The sequence below is a fragment of the Cheilinus undulatus genome, linkage group 3 (genome assembly GCF_018320785.1).
Source record: "Cheilinus undulatus linkage group 3, ASM1832078v1, whole genome shotgun sequence".
Classification (NCBI taxonomy): Eukaryota; Metazoa; Chordata; class Actinopteri; order Labriformes; family Labridae; genus Cheilinus; species Cheilinus undulatus.
In genome coordinates this window covers 18,296,800-18,323,046 of record NC_054867.1, presented here as the reverse complement: position 1 = coordinate 18,323,046, position 26,247 = coordinate 18,296,800, and the positions used below count along the sequence as shown (strand labels likewise).

Below are 26,247 nucleotides of genomic sequence, written 5' to 3'. Positions count from 1 at the left end.
TATTATTAAAGTAATAAGACGACTGATTAGGTGCACTCCGTCACCCACGCAAGTCAAAAAGGCCTACATACCGTGTGCACATTCTCCACTGCACACACAGAGGAGAGGATTTATACTTAAGTCTTTGTACACTGTGTTTTTCTCACGCTTCATACTTTAAGTCGGAAGGTGGTCCGGGTGATCCGATCCATCACGGAGACATCCAGCAGGCAGGCCTGGCGCTTAAAACCGGGACTTGGCCATCGATTTAGGGCCGCCATGAAGGTTAATGAGAACAGACATCTTGGTTCCTCTGCTTTTGATCCCCTCCTGCAAAGAGATTCTTCATTTCTTTACGAGGTCACTGGCAGTAACCCGAGCAGGGCCATAAATAGTGTCCATCCCAGACAGGCCCGGTGTCTGTCAATACTCAGAAAGTTCAGACACAACATCCGCAAAGAGCCGGCAGCAGGAGCAAGACTGCCGACAACAAACTGAAGCGAATACACTTTAACAAACATTGTCGTCTTTTGACCCCTTTGGATACTTGCAAATAATCTTCTCACTCTCTCCACCGCTTGGAAAAAAAACTGTTAGACACGAACTCAGCGCAGAAGACGATCTGGGCTCATGTGTGGTGTTAGATTGCCCCCGTGTGGCCACGGTGCCTCACAGTTCACCTGTTTAGTGTTTTGAGGTCATTCAGATTTATTATGGTGACAGTAAAAACTGAACTGGTGCCCTTTTGTGAGCGGCCCTTCCGCTCCTTAGATCTGAACTCACAAAAATAATGAAACCCACAGCAAAGAGCTGTCTGATTTCAGCAGAAAAAGCAGCACAAAGGGTTCTGTTTTCCCTTCCAAGGTCAGACATCAAAAATTGATTGATTTTCAAGTATGGCCAGCAACAAGACAGCATGCGACAGTATTTTCAAATTTATTTATTTCAAAATATTACACAACCTCTGAATATAAAACTGTTACAAGTCAAGCACAGTTCAGACCAAAGAGGTCTAACTGAGTTCATCATGTTCATTGATAAATATAACAGCAGGCTCACAGAGAGGCTGAGAAAAACGAAAATGATGCTTTGAAAATACTCTACCCTACAAAAGTATGAAACTAAAAGCACTCAAGAGGCCTTAGGTAAGGTTAAAGACATAGCAGCACACTCATCATTTTATAATACTGACACTGGGTTTCCTCTGGCAAAGTACAAAGGAGTTTGTGATAAAATTAGCCATCAGATAAAAACATTTTACAACAAACACATTAATTTAAATAAGAAACGTTACCAATGTCAGACAAGCATGTCATTTCAATTTAAATAGCCTGCAACATAGTCTGAATATTCAGCTGACAACAGCAACATTAGTTTATGCAGCACAAAACATTGGACTGTTGACTTTAATGGAAAAATACTTGAGTATGAGCTTCAGGTTCTTAACACTGAAGCACTTAAAAGAAATACAGTACACATTCACAAACATCACAAATATCCATACAAAGAAAATCCCTTTTGGCAGCAGTAGTGTGACACTTCTGTCTCTCATATTCAGAGAAATCAGTGCTTGTTAAATCTTACCAAATAACCTCATGCCTGTGCTCCAGCAGGTCAATTCTGCCCATGATATTAGCCCAGAGAAAGCCAAGTGTGCTCAGAAACTCTGCTGTGATTGTCAACAGCTCTGAAGAGGAGCCCATCAAGGTAACTCTGATCAAATGTGACAAGATGTCGCATCTGAAGGGAAGCCGTAACAGCTGTTCATTAACCAACTGTTGGTGTGGAATGAAAAAGACATAGCAGAGGTAATGAAGAAACATAGGACACATTTCATCACTCTTCGGCTGATCGGACTGCATGCTTTGTCTTGTGTCTGATTTGATGGTAATGGAGCCGGTGAACGCTACTCAGCCCTGAGTTGACCAGCATTCACTCATCTTGACCTAAAGATTCAGCAGGCAGGATGTGGAAAATACTAGGCAAACTGCTGCTGTCCAGCAGCAGTATTATTTAAAAACACCTAAAAAATATGACTTCTTTAACATCAAACGGCTGTTTGATGTTAAAGTTCTTCACCAAACATCTCTAGAATTCATCATGATGGGAGCGAGGCTGCCACTTTGGATGCCATGTGACGTAATCAGCCGCCTCTATCACAAGACGCATAAACTCGTTTACATCAAAGTGGTAGTTGGTAAACTTTGGGTGGTCCCCGAGAGTTGGATGGTGACCCTAAGAGAGGTGACAGAGAAATGTCAGATTAGTGAAAACACAACATACAAATCCCTGCAATTGACTAGTTTAATTATTGCTTGTTTTAATGTGTCTACAACAGTTTCCACCTGTATAGCGGTCAACAGTGCCAGAAGTAGATTTCCAATTCAAATCCTTCATTGATATTAAACAAAATCCATAAATCAACACATTTAATGCACAAGCCAAGCTAACCACCTACCTGCATACTCAAAACTATAAAACATTTGATTTGGTGCAAAAACAGCATTTGAAAACTGAGTGATAGGCAAAGACACAAGACTGTGTATATATTCTCTACAAGGATTAGGGAACAATGATAGACACTTTATTAATCATAAGGGAAATTCAAGTGTATGTATTCCATAATCCAATGTGGTGAGTTTAATTGCTTTTAAATATATTTTTCAAACTTTCAAACCATATATTTACCCTTTTTCTAGTCTTATCTTTATTGTACTTTTTACATTTGTAATGATAATGTTGTAATATATCATAGGTTGTGTATATATTGCTTAAACGAACAGAGACGTCAATGTGACACTCTAGGATTGTGGGTACTGTAGTATTTTTGACTGAGATCACAAACAATGTATGTTTCTCTTAAAAAGAGGGTGGTGTTTTAAAAACTTTTGTCTTCTATAGAAGCACATACCGTTCAGTTAGCTCATGGTAAATCTAACTTGATTAGATTTTTGCTGATATATGATATGCCAATATTTCCAAGCTAATTTTAATTATTTTAATTGCAAAGAACAATAAGTGTCTCCTGTGCAAAGAGAGGCTGAGTCAAGTGGAGATGAGCAACGAGTGGGGAAGTAGACAGTCTGGTTGTCTGGGGTTTATTAAAGGCTCATTTATGCTCTATTTTTGACAAATACGGAAGGACCTTTTTGTCCATACTCTGTATTCATTTCATCCGTTTTCCATCCGTATTCTGGAAGCTTACAGATACAGTCCAAACTTTGTAACCCCACCACCAATTGTGGGGGCAACATTGAGCAATGCAGCCAACAGCTCAACCCAGAGTGACAAAACACAACAAAGAAGAACCATTTGAAAAAAGGACAGAGCTTAATCAAGTTTTCTGAGGAAATATCACAGAATATTAAGTAAGTTGTTAGAAAACACAATGAAGTTAGCTCACCTGAGCACAAAGACAGAGCACAGCTGAACAGAGGACAGACCGTTCTTTCTCCAGTCTATGGGACAGATTGGGCATCTTCACAGTAGCTTTGTGTCAGACGGCAACTTCTAATCGATTTGTTTTTCAATGTCCACTCCAACATTATAGATGCATGTCAGTATGAGGGCAATGACGGTTGTAAAGTTTCAAACAGACACATCTATTTTTATGCTTGCATAGAGCATAAATGAGTATTCAGGGCTCAGGGTGGGCCCTCTTGAGTGAGTGGCACCCTAGGAAACCTCCTGTGGTACAGCTGTACATTTTGCCAATATTCAAGGCCGTTATTTGACTTAAAATGTTAATATCTATGGTCAGTTATCAGCCAGTTACCAGTATTTCACTTTCTAAGAGAATATATGCTGGTACAGTTATCAGGCTAATAATATTGCTCATCCCTACTCATAATCAAATCTGCTACTGAGAAAATGAATGGATTTTTACTTCCAGATCCATGCTGTTTAGCTCTGTGTGCAACAGATACCATGAGTTAAGTCGGCAGAGTGCCAGAGAGCCCATGGCTGGTACGGGACTTTCCCTTACCTTGTCCTGTGGGAGCACTTTGTCCATTTTCTGCCAAGTCACGTATCGAATACCCCGCAGCCGAGCCAAATCTCGATAGCAGCTTTCATCCTGACAATTATATCTGGGAGGGACAGATGCAGACACTTTATCTCTTGCTCTCATCGTCGGTCTCTCTTTCACTCCTTCTTTCTCCATGTTTCACTCTCTTTTTGTTGCTGTATTCACAAAGTAGTTCACACTCTGTATCACTAACAAAAATATGCACAAAACACTCTCACAGCCACTCAGCCACACTCCAGTGAGCTTGTCTGTCCAGGTGTGATGAATGCCTGGTTAATTAGACAGTGCTTCACTGTCATACACAAAGCGTATGAAGGGTGCCTTTGGCACAGCACGCTACTCGACCGCACACTCTCCCTGCTCCCCTTTCTGTCTCTTTCTGTCCATCACTCACAAAGATGCACACATGCAGACATAAAGAGCCACTCACAGCTCAAAGATGACAGCCCAGTCAGGGAGGAAGAGAAGGTGTGTGAGGCCTGCCCCGTGCATCCCTATAAAAATGTCAGAGTTGTGGGTGATCTTCAGCTGCATGAGGAAGGGAACATCCCTGAGAGACAGACAGAGAGTCACACATCAATCACTTTCTTTGTATAAGCGCTGTCGCTGTTACACATTTTAAAGCATGTACAATTTCTATATCTTACACAGCTTTGGTAATTCCTGAACCAATGCCAAACACTACTGAACAGCTCCTGTAGTGATGTGGCATCACTCAATAACTCACTTGTATTTGTAGTCCACCACACTGACCTCCAGTGAAGGCACAGTCTTGAGGGCGTTTACCAGCTGTAACAACAACACAGAAACATGTTCTCTGATCAATGAGAGTGCAAATAAATATGTGCTCTGACCATATAAATCACAAGCCTTTTTACTTGCACAGTTTATAGCGAATAACATTTTAAATAGGCACTTAACAGATGTGGGCAGTAAATCAATGTTGGAAAGGAGGGGCTGAGGGACGGGACGGTTGTACAGAGAGAGTAAAGAGAAAAAGAGAAAGATGAAGAAAAAAGAAAATGAGGGAGGTCGGAAGAAAAGGATGCAGGAAAAAAAGAGCAATTGCAAGAAAGAAAGAGACAGAGAGAGGGAAGAAAGGAGGGTGTTGCTGGACTCACCTCCACTTGGTTTAATATCCTTCTGTATTCTGTGCTGCGAGCCAGCAGGGTGACACGAACACGCCCCTCCTGAAAACAGCAATGCACCCAATAATCAATCAGCCAAGGACAGAAAAGAGAGGCGACTGGGAAAACATGATGCTCATTCAAACTAACTAAAGAGAACACAGCTTGAAATGTGCATTTTTATAGCACAGATAAGGGAATGAAATAGTTTAAATAAAATAAAAGTTTGTATGACAGAAAGGAATCAAAGTTTTCTTGATGATATTTTCTCATTAGCTGCAGCTGTGCTAAGATGCCTCTTTTTCTATAATCTTCTACTGCCATCTTGTGTCCTGAAAGAGAATTTAAGATTTCTCTGAGGTGTTAACTTTTGAGGTATAAGGGAATAAAAAGTAAAGGTTAGCAGTTTAAAAAAGCAGTTAAAATATATGCATTTATCACAGTACAAATTCCTTCCTCTCAACCCAAAAACTCTTTTAAAGTTCCAGGAAAAATGTCATTATGAGCAAGACCATAGCAAATGAAGACGAGGGGGGAGATAGGATGAGAGGGGCGGTTGGGGCAAATGAATAGGACACAATAGCAGAGAGCTGCAGTGTGAGTCTCAGGCTGTGTCATTAATCTAGGGATGAAAGGAGGAGCTGGGGAGAGGGTCAGGGCCAGGAAGACCTCTCATTCAGACACCGGCCTGCTATCACTAGCGAGCGCCATGTCTGGCTGAAAAGCCTCTTAGCATATTTCTAGTGAAGCCCATGAATACGCAATGAGCTGTTCCACAAGAAGGAAGGAGTTATGGGGCTTTACTGGTCATAAAGATACAGTTGAGCACTTTAAACTTCAAACATGTGTTCATGGAACAGCTGTGAGGTGTGCTGAAGAGTTAAATATGTAGGAGATGATTTAGATGGTGGGTAGGCAGCAGTGATAGTACGTTTGAGCTGTATTCATACTTGAAATGTAGCAGAGATGAAAGGCTACACGTGTCAGTTGGGAACTCACTGCCTGAGTTAAGAGTTAAGAATGTGACTATCCATTACATGTATTTGCTTACTCTCTTATTTAATCTAAAATGTTTAATTTATGCATAATTTCTGTAGGGATGCATTTGTTTAACATCGATATCGGTCATATTGGCTGTTTAAACAGACATCAGCATCCATGACATAAGACATGACATGGCATCTATGGGTGGATCTATTCACAACTGATTCACTTTCCACACTTTAGCTCCAAAGGGACTAATAATATAAAGGAATTTAAGAGACTAATAAAAATGATGGTTTCCACTAAATGTAATATTAATATTGATAAAGTTTATTTTTTTCAGTCTTTTTACTGTTGTTATTTAGGAACATGTTATTCTCTTTATATTTACTTGTTTATGAAATCTGAAGATGTATGATGATGAACTAACAGCTCCAGGTGATCACTAATCCCAGTGGTTCCCTGATTAGATAACTGAAGTCTCTTTGTTTGTATACATACTGACCTGTTTGAATTCTGCCATCATACCTGATGAAGGCCCGTTAGACTGAAACTTTGTGTGTTCCAATATATATCAGCAAAAAGCGAGACACTGTGCAGGAGCTTCTTTGAACTTTTGCTACATATGTGGGCATGAACCAGTGCCAGTAGCAGATGTTTATCTGTTGTGGTCTGTCAGTTTAATGCTGGCATTTAGCACATCTAACAGCTGATTGAGAAAAGAGATTTATTATGGGGCAAAATAAGTCACCTATTGGACAAACTGATGCTTCTGTAGAGACAAATGAGAGAAAGTTGGTATAGTAGGAGTGTTATACCAAAAAGAAGAAATGACAAAAACATTTGGCACAGGTAAATAAGATAATCAGTAAAAGGAGTGAACACTTTGCCACACGAGAAACTATACAAATTAAATGTCAGTTGTTTTTATTTCTGGAGAAGTAATTAAACTGGTTCTTGACCTCATTTTAGCCTAGAGGTCAAAGCACCACCATATTACTCTTATTTGGGCACTTTGGCAGAAATGCTTTTGCAACAGCTGCTTCAAAAATTAACAGGTATCATCCTGTAGGTCTGATGGTTTTGAGAGAGATTAAAGCAGTCCTAATACACTTGTTAAACTGGGATGACTTCATAATATTAAACAAGAAAATCAAGACCAACAGCCCAGGGTTTTATACAATCAGATTCTACACATTTTGAGTTGTTTAAATGTGGTTTTCTGGTTCTTTAATCTCTCAGTGTAACTGAAGTCCACATGTAATTTTAAGGTTGAAGCCTCAGAGAGAAGAACTGAATCTTTAGTCTGATTAGATTTAATGACTCATATCACAGAAACACATACTCTTTTGTAGAGAAATAATTGATAATTAATAATTAATACCATCCTGCCTTCTTTAAACAGCCATATGTGTCACTCAATGAGAATCTTGGCAGTAGAAAAAAGCCTGAGTCTGCAGTGTGCTGTTAATCACTTGGTCTGACACTTATCCACCACAGCCAATTAAGGCATTAAAAATAACTGTGGAGGAATAGGCCATCTTTGTGCAGATGATATCATTTAGTTTTGTAGCAAATAAAGAGGCACAAACATAACATTTTAAATTACTTAATTAATTAAATCCATAATTTTGTAAGAAGAATATTTCTTGCCAATTAACAAGTAAAGAATAATGATGCATTTTATTTGTAGGTACCTTTAAGTTATCAGTGAGTTAAAACATTGAATAAAACAGTGTGTAGGTGGACAGTAAGAGTCCCTTGTGGTCTAGTGGTTAGGATTTGGCGCTCCTACCACCACGGCCCGAGTTTAATTCTCGGTCAGGGAACACTTTGTGTGGCTTTGTTCAAGCAAAAACATTTGACATATCAATAACTGCACTTCACATCTCAGGTCAATCATCAGTGCCTGGCAGTAACAGTATGTCAATGCTGTATTCATCCAAGAACTCTTAGAGAAATTAAAGGGCTGCTCATTTCAGTTGTAAACTAAATATCAGAGTTTGTCATCATAATGAGTCTGCCAGAGTTTGGTTGTGGTGACTGTAGCTGCTTGTTTCTTATTCCACATGGTTGTTTAATTAGTAACAATTTGATTCTGTTACATAGCCAGCTAAAAACTTCTCACAGGAGCCCTAAATCCAAATTGAAATCAACAAGAGTCATAAGAACAAACCAAAGTCTAACTTGTAAAAGGCACTTACACTGATGAAAAAGACTTTTCTGGATGTCTGGTGCATTCATTTCCAGTAAAAAGGCATAAAACCCTCACAACAGATGAGAATTTGCTTGCTATACTATTCTTTGTACCACCACATCTTCCTCTGTTGTGAATTGCACAACTTGAAAATTGATATTGAATTTTAAAACAAAAAGCAGGCATTTAGTGAACATTTACTTTTTATTCTTTTAGATATTTTACTTATTTGTTAATTATGTGTTCCCTCTTTTATTCTGCTCCTCCTTTGTCTTTCTTTAATTTTTTCAATTAGACTACATTGATTTGTATGTAAAATGTTTCTTAAAGGTCCAACACCAGATAAACAATTTAAATTCTTCCTGAAGATAAGATGATGGACTAGTAATGATGATTGTTGGAATTTTGAGAAAGTAGCCATTTTAAGTTTAAACATAACTACACAAAACTGTACAGTATCAGCTTTGATGACCTGTCTGTCCTGCTGTACACCTTGAGTTGTAAAAAGGCAAAAAAGAAAAAAGTTTAAGGAAAAACTGGTTCATCCTCTATAAAGCAAACAAGCCAATTAGCTAGACAATAGATGGTTTCTGTTTGTTAATTCTGAATGCCTGTCATCACTGCCATGAGTTCAGTTTATGACAAAGCTGCATACAAGCAAAAGAGCTCTTCTTCACATTTCTCATGCAAAGTCTCACAGAGAGCTGCACATCAGACATTTTTCATGTGAAGTGTCACACTGAGCTGTACATTGGACACTAAAAATAAAGAATGATAAGATTTTTATTGATGAGGCACTTTATTTAGTGATTTAGTGCTTCGTCAAAGCAGGCCACCAAAGTCAACACAAAAATGTTTCCCAAAACTCATACTTAGAGCGTCATGACAACAGGCAAGCAACTGTCAGTATGTTTGAAATGCCAACCATGTCATGACTACAAAAAAATATTTTCATTAGTTTCAATTGGCAGTCAGGTTTCGAAATAAACTTGTCATAAAAGTCCACGCTTCAGGCTTTAGCATTTGAAATGTATTTTACAGCGTGATAGGCAAAGACTGAAATCAGTCTGTAAGACTTCAATCCTTAGGTGTCACACGCTTGGCAGAGGTGTTAAACTACTTACATCCTGTGCCTTCTCAACAGATCACACAAGGTGAAAAGTATTTTCAGCTTGAGCCCCACAGCTGTGAGACTCCCTGCATGGAGATTTCAGCCACGGAAACTCAGTGCCTTCTTTAAAAGCTCTTCTCAAAACTCACGTTTATCATCGTACAAGTCAGAGATCAGTGTTCCGTCAAGTCATGAGTTCATGCATTTGTACAGACAGAGACAAGACTGTTGGTTTACTGTTATTAATCACTTGGCATTGATGCATACAGAGACTGGACTACTTTTGTGTCTTCGCCAACTACACTTACAGAACAGAGATGTGAAGTGCAGATATTGACATTTTATATAATCCAGGAATCCAAACAAAGATGTTCCCTGACCGGGAATCGAACCCGGGCCGCGGCGGTGAGAGCGCCGAATCCTAACCACTAGACCACCAGGGAGATGTACTGTGGAAACCAGTGAAACATGTCTGCTACTTACCAAACATAAGCTTTTCCTTGATAAATAAGTGTCATGGATGTCATATTCTTTTTGTGGCATGTTTAATAGCCAAACAGAGAAATCAGATCTGAGCTCAAAGCAAAATGTGTTCTATTCTCAAACTGGTGGTACCATCAACACCTTACTGGTGGTCTAGTATTTAAGATTTGGTGCTCCAACTGCTGTGGCCCAGGTTCGATCACAAGTCAGGAGATCAGTGTTGCATCAAGTCATGATTTCATACATTTGTACAGACAAAGACAAGACTGTTGGTTTACTGTTATTAATCACTTGGCATTGATGCATACAGAGACTGGACTACTTTTGTGTCTTCGCCAACTACACTTACAGAACAGAGATGTGAAGTGCAGATATTGACGTTTTATATAATCCAGGAATCCAAACAAAGATGTTCCCTGACCGGGAATCGAACCCGGGCCGCGGCGGTGAGAGCGCCGAATCCTAACCACTAGACCACCAGGGAGATGTCCAGCAATACCACTGATTACACAATGGAACACTTGTTTTGTGTGCCAAAAATAAGGCATATTTATCCTTGAACTATGGCGAAAATAATAAAAGTCAACTATCACAGAAAACAAACACCAGTCTTCTGTTTTCACTGGGTTCCTGTTGCTCTTGTCCCTCATAACTGATATGTTTAAGAAGAGTCAACTAGAAAGCAGTCTCTTTAGTTTTGTTTCTTACACATTTGTTGTCAAATCCAAAGTGTATTTATTGTTTGACTATCTGGAAAGGGCACCATGACTAGATTTGATGTCAACTTTCATCACAGTGTTGAGATGTATAATACAGTGTATTTCCCTGGTAGGAAGTCTCACACTTAATCAGAACAAATATGGAGGACAGCAGTTATGGAGGCAGCCACTGAGGGGCACTGTGGTGTTAGACCTCCTTCTGTATCAAAGGCATTTTCATGAACTTCATCAAATACTTTAAATGATAACAAATGTATAGGAAACAAAACTAAAGGACTGGATCAGCAGGGGCTGCTTGTTAGTTTACTACTATTTAACATTTCAGTGCTGAGTGACAAGAGCAAGTAGCACTCTGTACAAACAGAAGTCTGGTGTTAGTTTGCTGGGATAGTTGACTAATATCAATTTCTCCCTATGTTTTCATGGTTAAATATTCCTTTTGTTTGGCATACAAGCCATATGTTCAAGTCTCTAATTGGTGGCATGATCAACATCTCCCTGGTGGTCTAATGGTTTGGATTTGGTGCTCGCTCTGCTGCAGCCTAGATTTGATTCCCGGTCAGGGAATACATTGCTTGGAATTATTTCCAGGGAAAATATACTGCAATTCAGATCCCCACTCACTGATGAAAGTGGCAGTCAAGTCATGGTGTCCTTTCCAGGTACTCAAACAACAAAAACACTCTGCATTTTTGAATGCCTTCTTGTATTTGTTAAAATATATATCAAAGGTGTTTTTTCTCTATTCCTGATAATGGAGAACCAACATTTGCTGTCTGCATTTTTTTTCTCTTATTTTAAACATGTTCAACAATGAGTGAAAGAAGACTGTTTATTAACAGATTGATGGCAATTAGCATGCTTATATACGTGCTGTACTAACATTTTGTCACGGCCTACTCGTATTTGTACAGCAATTATTGATGTACTGTGGACTGTGGATACTACTCATGGATGTCATATTCTTTTTGTGACATGTTTAACAGCCAAACAGAGAAATCAGATCTGAGCTCAAAGCAAAATGTGTTCTATTCTCAAATTGGTGGTATCATCAACACCTTACTGGTGGTCTAGTATTTAAGATGTGGCGCTCCAACTGCTGTGGCCCAGGTTCAATCACGAGTCAGGAGATACTTACTTGGATGTGGTTCCAGCAACAACATACTGAATTTCAACAACCTCAACTCACTGATCAGTGTTGAGATCAAGTCATGATTTCATGCATTTGTACAGACAGAGACAAGACTGTTGGTTTACTGTTATTAATCACTTGGCATTGATGCATACAGAGACTGGACTACTTTTGTGTCTTCGCCAACTACACTTACAGAACAGAGATGTGAAGTGCAGATATTGACTTTTTATATAATCCAGGAATCCAAACAAAGATGTTCCCTGACCGGGAATCGAACCCGGGCCGCGGCGGTGAGAGCGCCGAATCCTAACCACTAGACCACCAGGGAGATGTACTTCCAGACACTCATGTTCCGGTCAGTTTTAACTGACTTTTAACTACATTGTGAACATGGTCTAAAGTACTATTCACACAGGACTAGTATTACCTATGGACCTTTGTATAAGTTATGAATTACCTGAAATATGGTTGGTAAATTGCCCTGGAATTTTTACTCAACAAATTACGGACATGGTCGATTCACATGGTATTAAAAATCCAAGATTAGTATAAATTACTTAAGGTCCCTGGGTAATATTAATCCTGTATGAATAGGGCTTAAGATGTAAGACACATATACATATTACTAACATTTTGCCACTCCCAAATAATCACAACTGAACTGAAATGTAAAGTGCAATTATTGATGTACTGCATAATTCAGCCTGAATGTAATCCAAACAAAGATGTTCCCTGACCGGGAATCGAACCCGGGCCGCGGCGGTGAGAGCGCCGAATCCTAACCACTAGACCACCAGGGACTGTGGTCTATAGACAGTCAAATAGTGAAAGAACCATTATCAAACATAAGGCCTTCCTGAGATAAACAATTATCATGGATCCCACACAAGTCTTTGTTCAGTATGTTTAAATGAATTATCAATATTTTTTGTAACCAGTGCAGTCATTATTGTCTCAAAAGCCCTTTGCAAAATGATGTTAGACAACATTTAAGAGTCTTCTGCTTTCACTCAGTGCCAGTTGCTCCTGTCACTTGTCGCTGAACTTATTTAAAATTAGAAAACAAGCAGTAGTCCTTCCTCATCTAGCCCAATTGCAGCTTGTACATTTGTTTTCCCCGCGTGGAGTAATTACTAGGAATGTAGCTGTACCATTAATTGTCTGTTGAACGTCTTATACAGTATGAGAAAAATCCATCAAGTATGCAACTAAACAAATAAGACCAATTCTTTCACTAAAATGGAATATAAATATTTAACAGGTCACAGGTCATATTTGGTAGGATTAGTTTGTCTATTCTTCCTCTACCGTTTCAGATCATAAGAATATCATGAACCAAAAGCATAGAGGTAAAAGATATTGAAAGAAAGAAAAAAGGTATGCTGAATCTTGCTTGCACTGAACGGGAACTTTGCCTTAACTAAACTTTGCTTTTGGCTCCCTCCTACAAAAGCTGCATATACTAAGTTTGTTATTCACTTTCTGGCCTAAGTAGGATCAATCAGTTGTAACTGATAAAACTGCACTGAAATGTCATATGGGTGTAAATGCCAGATTATAACTAAAATTATTCAGAAATTTCTTTCACCTCCTCTGCCCCCAGCTAACCTCCCACAGACATATAAGCTGATCTTACATAAGAGGGGATGAGAGATGATTCTGACCCTTCATGTCTAAAGATCCAGATAAAGCAGTCAACAGTTGTTCTGTCGGTGTGAGAGTTGCTCAAATGGGGGTTTAGTGGTTCGCATGAATGGCCAAAGCCTGACTTCCTACGTGCAGTTTGTTATAAGTATGCCAAATTCAAGCCAAAATTTGAATCTATTATACAGTCCTTCACTTAGACTAAAGTGTTAATCAGACAACCATATTTCTACCATTTTCCTTACTATTAGAAATTAAGCATTAAGCATAATTGTTGTTTTTAAAGTATAATTGCATTTTTATATTTTATATTATTTGCTTTAACATTGAAGGTATCACTTAAATGCAGAAGCCCAGCTTTCATGTTGTACTTCCTGGATTTTTGTGCCAAATAACTTGTTTCTTTGTTTTTTCAAAGAGCCATTTTCCCTGTAATGATCATTATGAAGGGTCAGATTCTGTTTGAGTTTTATAAAGCAGTGGTGCATTGCCAAAGAAGTGTGTGAATATGAGTTTGCAGGTCTGTATGTTATGGACCTAAGCCTGAATGTGCAACATGAGGACATAATATAATATGCAATAAATAAACACATATTTACAGTAAGTGTTGATTTAAGATACACATTCAAGTGTTCCTGCTAATCAGCATTATTACACATAACTAGGATCTCTGTCAATCCATCCTACCTGAAGCTAAATTCGGTTCATTCAATCGCATGTTCCAAAGCTCCTCTGTCCTTCAGCAGTCTCACTAAACTCAAACTCAAATAAACTCAAACTCTGACCAGCTAACCACTCATGCAATGTATCCAAGGATCCACATAGTAGGTCAAATGCTTGTGCCACATGCTGGCATGTGTAAATATGTGTTGTGTGTACACTCAGGTGGTTTATTTGCCACATCTACACCTTACTTCAGCCTCAATTTTTGGCCCAAATATGTCTAAAAGTTCTGCACAGCACTGGGCATTGTAAGCCTCACTGTGACCTTGACAATCAGTACAACATATGAATATGAAGGATTTCTTTAAACTGTATCAATTCCGATATAATAATAAGATCATAACATTAAAGTTAGATATATTAATTGTTTTTCCAGGAATTGCTCTCCTACCTTTGGCCCATCCTGAGGGATGTGCAGTCGATGGAGTACGTGTTGGGAGAAAGCCCTAAACATCCCTTCACTGTAGCAGTCTGAGATCTGTCATCAACACAACACAGACAACGATTGTTTCACTCACATATACATTTTTTGAATTCTTCAGATAGAAAACATAGCATTTAAAGGATAGCACTGCTATAGTAAGTCAAGAAAGCGATTTTAGAAAGTCTCCCATTTGAAGGAACATTTAATCTTGCCTCGCTTGTGTACTGGAGGAGGCTGTAATGACAAATATGCCACACTGGAAACCTAACAATTGTAAACATATTTCCTAATCTCTCTGGGATGAATATCATATAAACCTATGCATTTCTCAAGTCTGAGAATCCTCCGAGTACACTGCTGCACAGTAGCTGTAGATGTGAGCACATGAATATAAACACGATATGTACTGCAGGGGCAATCAAAGACACCAGCTTGAGGCTGACCTATCAATATTTCACACCTCAAGGCTAGAACCGCAGGACATCGCACATTTACATGATACCATCTTTATAGTAATCTCCTTGGAATTATCATTTAAATAACATATGCACTTGCTGAGCTTTTGAATGCATCACATAAATATCTGACCTGTATTGCATGTTTATGACAAAACAGGATATCATTGTGCACGATGGGAGGGAAGGTAAATAAATGATCACAAATCTTTAGATAAATCATAAAAGAGACACAAATAAGGGAGCCAGAGAGTGAAAGACTACAATTAGTTTTAATCCAATAAACCTAAACGTAAAAATATGTATATGGGAAGTACATATGGTTTGTGCCTTCATAAAATCATATACATAAAGGAAAGCTTACGAGGGGTGTGTTGTAGAAGAGGCCATAACGCATTCTTGGTAGAAGGGAGAAGAAGGCATCTTTGAAACATACCTACAGACAAACGGGAATAAATAATTGAAGTTAATATACAGCATGGTTTTTACAAGCTTTAGTAGGGATGCAAACTTAAAAGACAATGTTCATTGCTTTTCAGAAATATTAATTAGATGGTTTGGGGTTAACATGAACAGTTCAGACACATGTAACAGATACAAATTTGCTTTCATTTTTTTTAATTGCGATTGTCAGAGATCAGATGTGTTGAGAAACGAAACAACAAAGTTTTAAATCTGTATCAACTTGGATGCTTAAATTTAATAGTAATGATGCAAAAAAGAGCAAGTGATGAGTTTAACAAAGACAGAGTTGCAATAATCACCTAGAGCCAACATTATACCTACTCTATTTGAGTCATAAGTCTTCAAATGGATGATGTCATACTTTGAGAAGGCCTTCCATGTTTCACTGAACAGATCTCCATAACTATAAAAACTCTGGAAAAGACATTAAACAAGAAGTCAACATGTGTTAATTTAATTAATGCTGCACTGAAATGAAAAACAAACACATAAAAGTAAATTAACAACACCCTTCAGCAGTGCCAGAGTCACTCATCTGTTTTTTGATCTCTGCTGGTTTTATTTTTCTGAAGTTTTGGTTTTATATAAAATCTGTTGTTGCACTTTTATCTGACAGAGTACCACTGTTTGGATTGCAATGTGCAATTTGTGCTGAAAGGTCACTGCTTTTCTTCTCCGTGACAGTTTTCTCTCCCTCCCATTTGTCTCTCTCTGTTTCCCTTTTCCTCTTTACCTCCGTGCAGAGTGGAGTGAACAATAGGCCGGATGAGGTGGTCTGTAAAGCGTTCTGTTTTTCAACTGGTGTTTCCCCTTGATGTCTTCACCCAGAACATACTCTACTGACTTGTTGAGGAAAACTGTGACCGTTGTACATTGCAAACAAACTGCTGCTTCACTTCCTGATTTGGTTTTAAAACATACTTTTCTTTTACAGCAAATATTTTGTCAGATTCTGTCTGAGTGAAAAGTCACTTTTTCTACAAAATTACAAGTACTGTTAACCTTAGGTCTCTTTTTCTGTTTCTGATTTAAGAGGGACTCTTTCCATTTTTACAGCTCCCTACTATACATATGTTAATTTATTGTTGAGGTAGCTAGAAGTGGCTGCTATAAATAAAAAAGAGGCAGAACACATAAAAGATCCTACGTTGTGTATAACTTTAATAAATGAGATCTCATAAGGATGTTAAGATCAACTAAACTGCAGCAAAATCAGCAAGCACAATATTCATGAATTGTCATTATTTTCATTGGTAATAGTAGTAGTAAATGCTGGGCAGTAACATGGTAATACAGCATCCAGGGATATTTAAAAATAGTCACGGTATAGCTGAAATTACCACCATGAAAAAAATATGCTGTGTTATGTGTGCATGCTTATTTAAATGTCTTAAGAGTGTGTGTCTATTTCCAGCAGCAGCACCACTGCCTGTGTGTGAAGATGCATAAAAGTACTGACAGAACTCCTGCAAATGATATAGGCTTAATATGGTAAACAACAAACCTATCAAAAAAGGACATGCAATTCAGAAGTGCTCATACTCACACACCACAAGATGGCACATGGGATATGACTCACATGGAACATATGGGATATAACATGTGAGAGATGTAGTGGAAGTTAATCAGTACTTGCTGGTTGTTTTGGATGCTAAAGTAGTCTGTAACTCTTCATAAACTAACTTTTGGGAGGGTTTAACAGCATTCTAAATAGAGCCCAACAAATTAATTGGCCATCTGATTTAATTGGGTGGTTATAGGGTATCAAAAATGATTATTAATCAGCTAAAGGTTGGCAGATAGATGCTAATGTTAAAGGAGACATATTATACCCTTTTAAGAAAAGCTTATATTGGTCTCAGAGGTCCTCAAAACATGTCTGTGAAGTTTGTTGCTGAAAAAACACTCCAGCATAGGATTTTTGTACATTTAAAACCCCTCTATTTCAGCCCTTCTCAAAACGAGCTGTTTCTGTGTCTGTGGCTTTAAATGGTAATTAGTTGTCTGACTCCGCCCCTGACCACACCCCTCTCAGGAAATGGATGCAGTACTCCTAGTACTACAGACACTTTTATCCAAAGTATAGAGCTTGACTGGGATTTGAACCATCAACTTCTCAACCCATAGTCAGCAGGATAACCCATTGAGTTATCCAGCATCTCAGCTGGTAGCTGAGAGGATCAGTAGAGGAGGGCAGAACTTTCCTCCAAGAGGGGGAGGGCCAACCAAACCTGGGGGCGGGTGCTTACGCTCCTGGTGAGGTCACCAGTAGCTAAATCTGAGAACAGCTTGTTTCAGCACACATTTTCTGAAAGGTGGAGAAAGAGAGGGGGAGAGGGAATGGATTTTTCTGGTATTTGAGGGGATTGTAGACAGGCCAGGGGCACATACATGTGTTACAAAAGCCTGAAAAAGTGATTTTTGCATAATATGTCTCCTTTAACACTTGTACTTTTACTAATAAAGTGCAGGGAATCTGACTTGGCTTCACTTAGACATAATGCCTGTGTTCTATTATGTCTCCAGCAGATAGCTTTCTGACTCCTTTCTTGTAACACCCTCCATATTTACCTCCTTACAGGTCATTCCTAAAGATAACCTTCAAAAGAACAATATAACAACATAATCTCTAATATTTACTCCCTCCATTGTAAGCCCAATGAGAAATACTCACTGTGTCCCACATGATGATGTTGATATCTGAGCTGAACGAGTTGTTAATGTGCTGAGAGATGTAGAGGTTGACGAAGTCACAGAAATGGTGGTACATGTTCACCCCTGTAAAAATGAGAAAAATATATGTTTATTTTAGGTCATTGTCTAAAAACTGAAAATTAAAAATGTTCATGAGTGTGTCTTAAAGGGATACTTCAACATTTTGGCAAATTCGTCCATTCGTCCACTCAAGAAATAGTTCCGAGTATTTGCTTCATGCGTCATAATGTTACATAATTATACGTTATTATTTCATAGCGTGGTGAATGTGCAGGTCACAACTTGTCCACGAAAGCGTTTTGGAGCCAGAATACCATCTGCTTACATTGAGTTGGCACAGGTCCGAACTCACGACGGCAATCTAAAAATAGCTTGTACCAACAACTAAAGGTAACAAATCTATTACTAAGACTATAGGGATTATGGCAATGGACAAATTTGCCAAAATGTTGGAAGTATCCCTTTGAGCCTAATTACTGTTGCCTAGAGAACTGGAATTTATCTCTGGACTCATTACTGGATTATCCCAACAAGTTTTATCAACAAAATGCAAGGTTTAATAGAATTCCTACTTAAACAAGCTGTAAATATGAAATGATTTTAGGAATGCTTTATTTTATTATATCTAAGAGAGGAAAATTAACTATGTGGAAATAAAGCAGTTCAATGCCGGGTTAAATTGTGTCACTTGTATTTCCATTACTTACCAGCATCCAGCTTCATGAAAACTGTGGGTTTTTCAATGATAATGTCACAGTGTCCATCCTCTATGGGGTTAAAGTCAAGCTTTGTGTATGTCTGCAGCTCAGCATACCTGCAAAAACAGCATATTACATAGTATTTTGGTCAAAATGGTACTGTTTTTTCAAATATATAATAAGGACAGGTTTTCCTAGGTCTACCAATGAGGACTGCTCTTGTATGTCAATGTTACTTGGAAAGCCCCTATCCACAAATGTAAAAATATCTAATGATTTATTTTATTAAACTTACACAATGCACATTTATCACATAACAGCAAACCACCAATAATACACACAGTTCTTAATTTGCTGGAATTAGGACATTAGCACAATAGCAAAATTCATTTCTGGTCCTACAAAAGAAACAGATATCAATGAGATGAAGACTCTCACCTCCAACAAATCTTATCTGATGTCAGACTGATTATATATTACGCCACTAGCCCAGAACAAAGTAATGGTCTTTAGCCAAATTATCATTTTGAAAAGGCTCATTCAATATGTCTGTAATTTTAAGTGATGACACTATTAGTGAGACCATCAGTTCGATTACATGGCTCTCATTTTAGAAAAAAAATGGCTCATACAGCCTGTCTGAGAACAAAAAGGTGATGCATCTTATATTAAGCCTGCTAAGAAAGTTCAATAATATTAGATTACTCCGGTACAAAAGACAATGTGAAGATTAATCCTGCAAAATCATTTCAAGCCTATGTAAAGTACCCACTCAACAGAATCCTCAAAGAAGCCTTTGAGACCAGACTAACACTCAACTTCAAAATAACCATGTAGAGAAAAGAAAGAGATAAGAGAAAATGAATCATACTGATTTTAATGTTGAGGTGTAAGTTGTATATTAAGCAGAAGACTATACTGTCTATGTACTGATGGGTGCAAATCTCTCAGCATACAAGGAAAAATGTCGAGCCAGCCAGGAGTCGAACCTAGAATCTTCTGATCCGTAGTCAGACGCGTTATCCATTGCGCCACTGGCCCCTTGAAGGCATGTGTGGTTTGAACAAAAGTGATGCATGCAGCACTCAGACTCCACCCTAACATTCCTGCCTACCCCCACCCCCTCCCTTCCCCTTTCACTGAAGCTCTCGGCAGCCCACTGTGTTTTAAGGTGTTCAACTACTCTGATCTGAATCAACTAAAAGGAGCAAACATTCATGCTGTGGTTTATATTTATTTTTCTAAGTTTTCATCAGTGAAGTGAAAAGAGATTTCATTAATGCTGAAAAACAGAAGACAGGGGAAGCTACTCTTAGCTGACTGTTGCTGCTTTTGAGCCTATGCTATGGACAGTAGTTTGCATTGGTCAGATTTCACCTACTTTGTTTTCCTTGTTCAGAGATTAGCTGATCAGACTCAAAGTGAAAGTGAATCAGTGCTAAAGGAGGAACATAAGCTGATCTTACTCTGTTTTGTTTGAAATGCTTCTGAAAGTACCATTGAAGTGTAAAGTACATGGGCAACAACTATAAAGGATAAGCTAAAGCTTATAAACTATACAGGATATAAAACCCTTAAAATGACAGTTAGAAAAATTTGAATACCTTATTGATGTAAGAGAAAAGCACCACCTAGTGGCCATCTGTGATCCTACATTTAAGAGTAGCATCATGCCAGTTGTCACTACTTGTTAGTTGACTCATCAAGGCGTAGAATTAAATGCACATCCCTGGTGGTCTAGTGGTTAGGATTCGGCGCTCTCACCGCCGCGGCCCGGGTTCGATTCCCGGTCAGGGAACTCCATTTTCATCCACTATACCTTAAACTAAAAAAAAATCATATGACCTGACATCTCATGCTTAAGATAATACATCATACACACGGACTTCCTGATGTTGATGTTTTTATTGTCTCCGTATAAAACAGTTAAAAGGGTTGTTGGCATTTATCCGGTGTCAATGTATAATTTCTACTGCATAGTGGCCATCAAAGCTCCAGTTTGAATAAGCATCTAAAACTATAAGTACAGATTCTAAGCAGTTTACTGATGAGGAAAGGCACAGCAGTGATATACTGTATATCTAAGCAATGTTAAGTGGTCCATTTATAAAATCAAAGTTACTGTCAATGTATGCCAGGACTTAACAACTCTACACAAAAGCAACACTGGGATATCTTTTCTTTTATTATGAGGTGGAATACACAGGAAGTCATTCCAAATAAATACAGCAAGTTTATAAAGGCTTAGATAGGAGCAATAATAGATAAATCTTGCAATCCTAATTTAATTATGTTAGACTTAAAGTCTTTTTTATGCCTGCAATAAATGGCAAGAAGTTGTGATGCCAATGCTATTTTTCCCATACAGTGATAGTAATATCAGTAAATAACTATAAATCTGTTGTTACGCTTTTTGCATCACGTGTCTTTTGAATAAATAATAATATGGTTTCTTTACTTCTACTTAAAATGCAACAGTTATTCTGAGGGTAGGAGATGGCTGGCAGGGGTTTCATCTGACAGCATGAAAAAGCTGTGAGAGCAAGTAAAATGTAGACATAAATTCAGACTTTTGCATTTGTTTTCATGTCAAAGCTAAAATGGTGATAATAAAATTGTGATTTACTGCACAGCTCTGCTGCATGCCCTGCAGAGAATACGCCTAACTTTCTCCTGCACTTTGCATCGTAACCAGAAAAATCCTGTTTTCTAAATTTTGCCTTAAGTCCCAATTTAAGATCAGGGGTTCCCAAACTTTTCAGTCTGTGACCCCCAAAATAAAAGCACCTTAGGCCCAGGGAGCACCACTGTACCTGAAGGTGGTTAAAACTAGTTTACACAGCCATGCACATTCAAGAATAGTTATGTGCAGACTTACATTTATGGATTTTTAAACATTACTTTGATTTCTGCGTACATCTAACCAAATTACCATATTTTAGTTTACATGTAATTAATTCTATGCATACATTGTCACAAAAAAGTGGGTATATACAATTCAAAATAATTCAAGGCCTCTGGCGACCCCCACTTTTAGAACCAAAACCATGCTAAGGAATTAATGGATGCAGGTCACACAAAAAAATAATGCACTTCATATTCATCTCAATAGTAGTCTACTGGTTAGGATATGGCACTCTAACCTCCATGGCTCAGGTTCAATTCCAAATCTGAGAACATGCTTTAGTTCTTTATCTTCACCACTGATCCATGTTTTCTCAGACTACCAACAGCTTACACCAAAATCAGAGCCATCGACTTCAGCAAAGTTGTGTGTAAATGTGTGTTTTCCCTTGCTCACCAAGACTGTAAGGGGCTCTTGTGCTCTCCCTCTGCAACAAGTGCTCGCTTGTTCAGTCTGCAGTGACCGCCAATCTCATCCTTCTGAATGAAGTCCTCCTTGTACCTGTGACAAGCAAGGACAGACTTTAAGATACTCTCTGTGTCTCTGTTGTAATTTTCGGTCATATAGACAACACTGTCAAATATACAGACCTCTCATGACCTCTGCGTGGCTTACGCAAGTCCAGGTACAGGTTAGTTGCCTTACAGAAGCGAGTGTGGCTACTACATTTTAAGGATGAGTCCCCCTGGAAAAAATCATCATAGTAGAACAAATACTGTGGTATTAAGACACTCTGAACTATAAAGAAGGGGAGCTTAGTCATGACACTTTTCTGTCTCAGCTCTACAGTAAAAAAATGTTCAGACCCATTGTGTGAGGAATTTTTGAATCTGTTTCTACCTGTTGTTTCTTCCTGTTGACTCAGTAGGCCTGTGGGAACTGAGGAAATGAGCAGACTTACCGGCTTGCTCGCCTTGCACAGTGTTTTGAGCTCAGAGAGGCGTTCTTTCACATAGCCAAAATCAGCCTGCTTCCAAAAAAGCTCCCGGGCTGCCTCCAGTGAACGAGCCCTGACAGAGGAGAGATTAATGCAGATCAGCAACGCCAAAACCATACTGGGTCATTAATGATGCATGATTGGAATGAGCAGACTTTAACTTTGGATTAATAATGGAGACTCTGGTTCTGTAAATTCAATACTTATGAATAAAAGATGACTATTATTTATAATACTTATGATTATTAAGCACCTATTGCATTATGTATGCTTGCTAGGCAAATATAAAAAGTAAATGATGTAAACAGAATTATATCAGTGAAGACATGAGGAGGAGTACCATCCTGTGTCAGCTTTGGTGCAGACTGGATAGCTGAAACGTCTTTCTGGATCACAGTTCTTCTCGTAACCCCAACAGGCAGCCAGATCCTGCAGTGCATCCTGTTGTAAAAACAAGTGAAATATTCAAGTGTGTCCTTGCAGCAAGTGAGAGAGAAAGTTTGCAATAGAGTTGTGAAACAAGTTTAGGTCCAATTGATATTTCTAAATTATGCACTGGTTTTTGAAATTTTGAAAAGAGAACAGTGGATAAAGTTGTGATTCAATGTAGGCTATATTGCAGTGGAATACTTAAAATAAAAATTAAATATTTTCAATTAAAAAATACATATCTATAAAGGAAGAATTCATTTACAATGCTTTAAATATGTATATCTTATCCCCATATCATACTGTATAGAGCTTCGGGGTGACACTGCTGTGAATTAGTGAAAATATATATGCGCCCTTGTACAGAAATTACTTTACAGAAGGCTATAAAAACTTTTTTTTCCATTTTTTTCTCAATCACTTTTTAACTCTCTTGTTAAGCCCTTTCAAATGCAACTGTTTGTTAGGAAGGTGCAACGTAAACATACAGTCTGCAGTTGAAGAGCTTCCAACATCCAGCACAGCAAGTACAAAGGGTATGCCACCTCTCTAGGATTCAAAATGCATATCTTACTTTAAAAGGACAGAGTGGGTCCTGGCGGCATTGCTTGGCAACCCTCTTGTTGTTGTAAAGGAAGTATGGTATGTGCTCTGGCGGAAGCGAGATCCTGATGTAGTTGAGTAGCGGTGCTGGTGGTTTGTGGTTGATGTTTTCAGCCTCCTCAGTGGTGACCACAGTGAAAGGAAAAACTATGCCCAGCGCCACCAAGAGCAGCATAGTCAGGATCACACAGACATGTGAGACAGCAGCTGCTTTTCACAGCAGCCTGAGGAAAAAGAGAGACAGAAACACAGACTCAGACTTGCACTCTGTAATCTTAGTTGAAAGCCCAACACCGCAGTAGACAAGCATGTGGGCACAAGAGTGTGTGAGAAGTTAGCCTCAGGCGGATCCTAGGACCTCATAAGGAAAGGTCCTGTTGCAGGAAGTATTACTTGCCTTTTTCCGACTGTTGTCTGAGCAATCATAACTGAGGCTGGAGAGGGCAAAAGAAAACTGCTGGTTTGGTATCGTGTGACCTGTGCTGTTCCAGATGGATAAACCACAAGTCACACACGACCTTAACCCTAATCTTAATCCTCTTCGTCCTCTGTAGAACATAAGTCTTTAAACTCAACTCAGACACATGTGCAGGATCTAAGTGAGTATGTGCTTTTACAGCCCAAAACCTCTGACATTCCTCACTCCCGAAATCAATAATCGGTTATAATAATGTGGCTTCTTTAGAGCATTGACCACACTGGGCTGTTAAACATTAACTCACACATTTGAATGTACTGGTGATGCTATATAAGACTTGTAACAAGCCGTCTACACACGGGGTTAGGCAGCAGTATGTTGAAAGAAGTAAAGGCATTAACTAAAATCTACAACAAAGGTACTGAAGCACCGTTTAAAACCTAAAAGTCTCTGTACAGTGGGCGTCACAGTATGTTACCTGAAATTAACCACTGAGCAAAAATACAGCTCCACATGAAGTAAAATGACAGAAAGGGCATTTTCATTGCCTTATTGTTATTATCTCTATGTTCAACTAAAGTAACTGAATAACGTTTAAGTTTTTAATGAGCTTCAGTCACTCCTGCCCCTTGACCTTAAATCTTAAGTTTATCGGGCTAGCACGTCAGAGAAAAAAAAGCTAACTTCTTTTAGCTAGCTAATAAGCTTCATTATGTATCATAGGACTATGAGCTAGCGTCAGTTAACAAGTTTTCTTACACTTATCGTCAACGTTGTAAACTGCTGGTAACACTCACAGACAAAGCACAACACAAAAAAATGTAAGGTAGCCTTAATAACGCATTATTAGTAGTTACCCCTCTCCTTACAACAACGACGGAACTTCCGACTAAGGCTAATTTCAGAAATATTTATTAAGCGGCTAACGTGTAACTAGCGTTACTTCATCACAACCCATTCACGTTATGTTGGACCAGATGACAGAAAAAGCAGCAGGACGTAAAAATACGAAACATTTTCACGATGCAAACTGTAGTTTGGGAATGCATCTCACTCTGAACTGCAGCCTTAAAACGTTTGGTAAGAGTTTTAGAGAGAGTCGGTTTACCTGAAAGCACAGCCTGCTATCCTCCAGAGTGAAGCGGTGATGTTGCCGGTGGTCGCCATAACACCGGAAATATTCTACCGGTATGTAGTAAGTCATAGCAGCCACGGAGTGTCGCTGTGCACCACACTTTTCTCTGGTGTGTTTAACATAAGAGGTCTGTAAACTAAGGAAGACCACCTCAGCCTCTTAAAAACGCAAGAAATTCTGACATGTTGCATCAAAATTATGAGATAAAAGGTAAAACTGAGATAAAATGTATAATGATTATAAAAGACTCGACAAGGATACAAACAGGTGCAGCCTTTTTTCTCTTTTTCTGAATTTATCTTTGAAATGTAATTTTTTTCCTATTTACTCTCGTCTACCCTTTTTTTATCTCTACAAGAGACAGCCGTTTAGAATTTCATTGTACTGTGTATAATGTCTATAAAGTTAATTCATTAATTCATAAGACGAATCAGATAAGTCATTATTATGAGACTTAAAAAGTCTTAACTATTAAATCAACATGCAGAATTTGGATGCAAAAATTCAAAATATGAGACTGTAAGTCAAATTAATGAGATAAAAAGAGGTCCAAATTATAGATTTAAAAAAATCCTTATTAGTTTGTCAAAATTTTGAGACATTTACTCATAATAATGAGATAAAAAGTCATCATTATGAGGTAAAAATCCAAAATTATGAGATAATATAAATTAAGAGGCAAAAAGTTGAAAATATTAGATAAAAAGCCAAAATGATGATACAGTTATTCTAAATATGAGCTCTTTTAATCTTTCATCAGCCCTTTTGTCCTATTATTAATGACAAACTTTACATTTTGGTATTGGTGCATTTTAAATTTCTTCAAGTTATACCTGGCCAGATATATTGTCAATACTTGTAGGTTTGATATCTGAAAAGAAATGCTACAAAATACTTCTTCACTTATCACTGCTTTTAGTGCAACAATAAAAAT

At 38.3% G+C, this 26,247-nt stretch overlaps 1 protein-coding gene and 6 non-coding genes across 7 annotated transcripts; 1 reads left to right on the top strand and 6 right to left on the bottom strand.

Moving 5' to 3' along the window:
- Nucleotides 1-903: 903 nt before the first annotated feature.
- On the bottom strand, nucleotides 904-25,360 carry eogt (EGF domain-specific O-linked N-acetylglucosamine (GlcNAc) transferase). The gene is made up of 16 exons (XM_041815087.1): nucleotides 25,287-25,360; nucleotides 23,732-23,984; nucleotides 23,069-23,169; nucleotides 22,693-22,801; nucleotides 22,382-22,476; nucleotides 22,188-22,292; nucleotides 18,896-19,002; nucleotides 18,148-18,251; nucleotides 15,795-15,887; nucleotides 15,373-15,444; nucleotides 14,521-14,607; nucleotides 5,128-5,196; nucleotides 4,734-4,795; nucleotides 4,437-4,556; nucleotides 3,965-4,067; nucleotides 904-2,214 (listed from the first exon to the last, which is right to left on the bottom strand). The coding sequence occupies exons 2-16, from the start codon at nucleotides 23,933-23,935 to the stop codon at nucleotides 2,068-2,070; spliced, it is 1,578 nt and encodes a 525-aa protein (XP_041671021.1). The 5' UTR covers nucleotides 23,936-23,984; nucleotides 25,287-25,360; the 3' UTR covers nucleotides 904-2,067.
- On the bottom strand, nucleotides 9,797-9,868 carry trnae-cuc. Its single transcript has one exon. It is a non-coding gene; the product is annotated as a tRNA-Glu (tRNA).
- trnae-cuc lies at nucleotides 10,321-10,392 on the bottom strand. The gene has a single exon. It is a non-coding gene; the product is annotated as a tRNA-Glu (tRNA).
- trnae-cuc lies at nucleotides 12,019-12,090 on the bottom strand. The gene has a single exon. It is a non-coding gene; the product is annotated as a tRNA-Glu (tRNA).
- Nucleotides 12,491-12,562, bottom strand: trnae-cuc. The gene has a single exon. It is a non-coding gene; the product is annotated as a tRNA-Glu (tRNA).
- On the bottom strand, nucleotides 19,855-19,927 carry trnar-acg. The gene has a single exon. It is a non-coding gene; the product is annotated as a tRNA-Arg (tRNA).
- trnae-cuc lies at nucleotides 20,613-20,684 on the top strand. The gene has a single exon. It is a non-coding gene; the product is annotated as a tRNA-Glu (tRNA).
- Nucleotides 25,361-26,247: the final 887 nt, after the last annotated feature.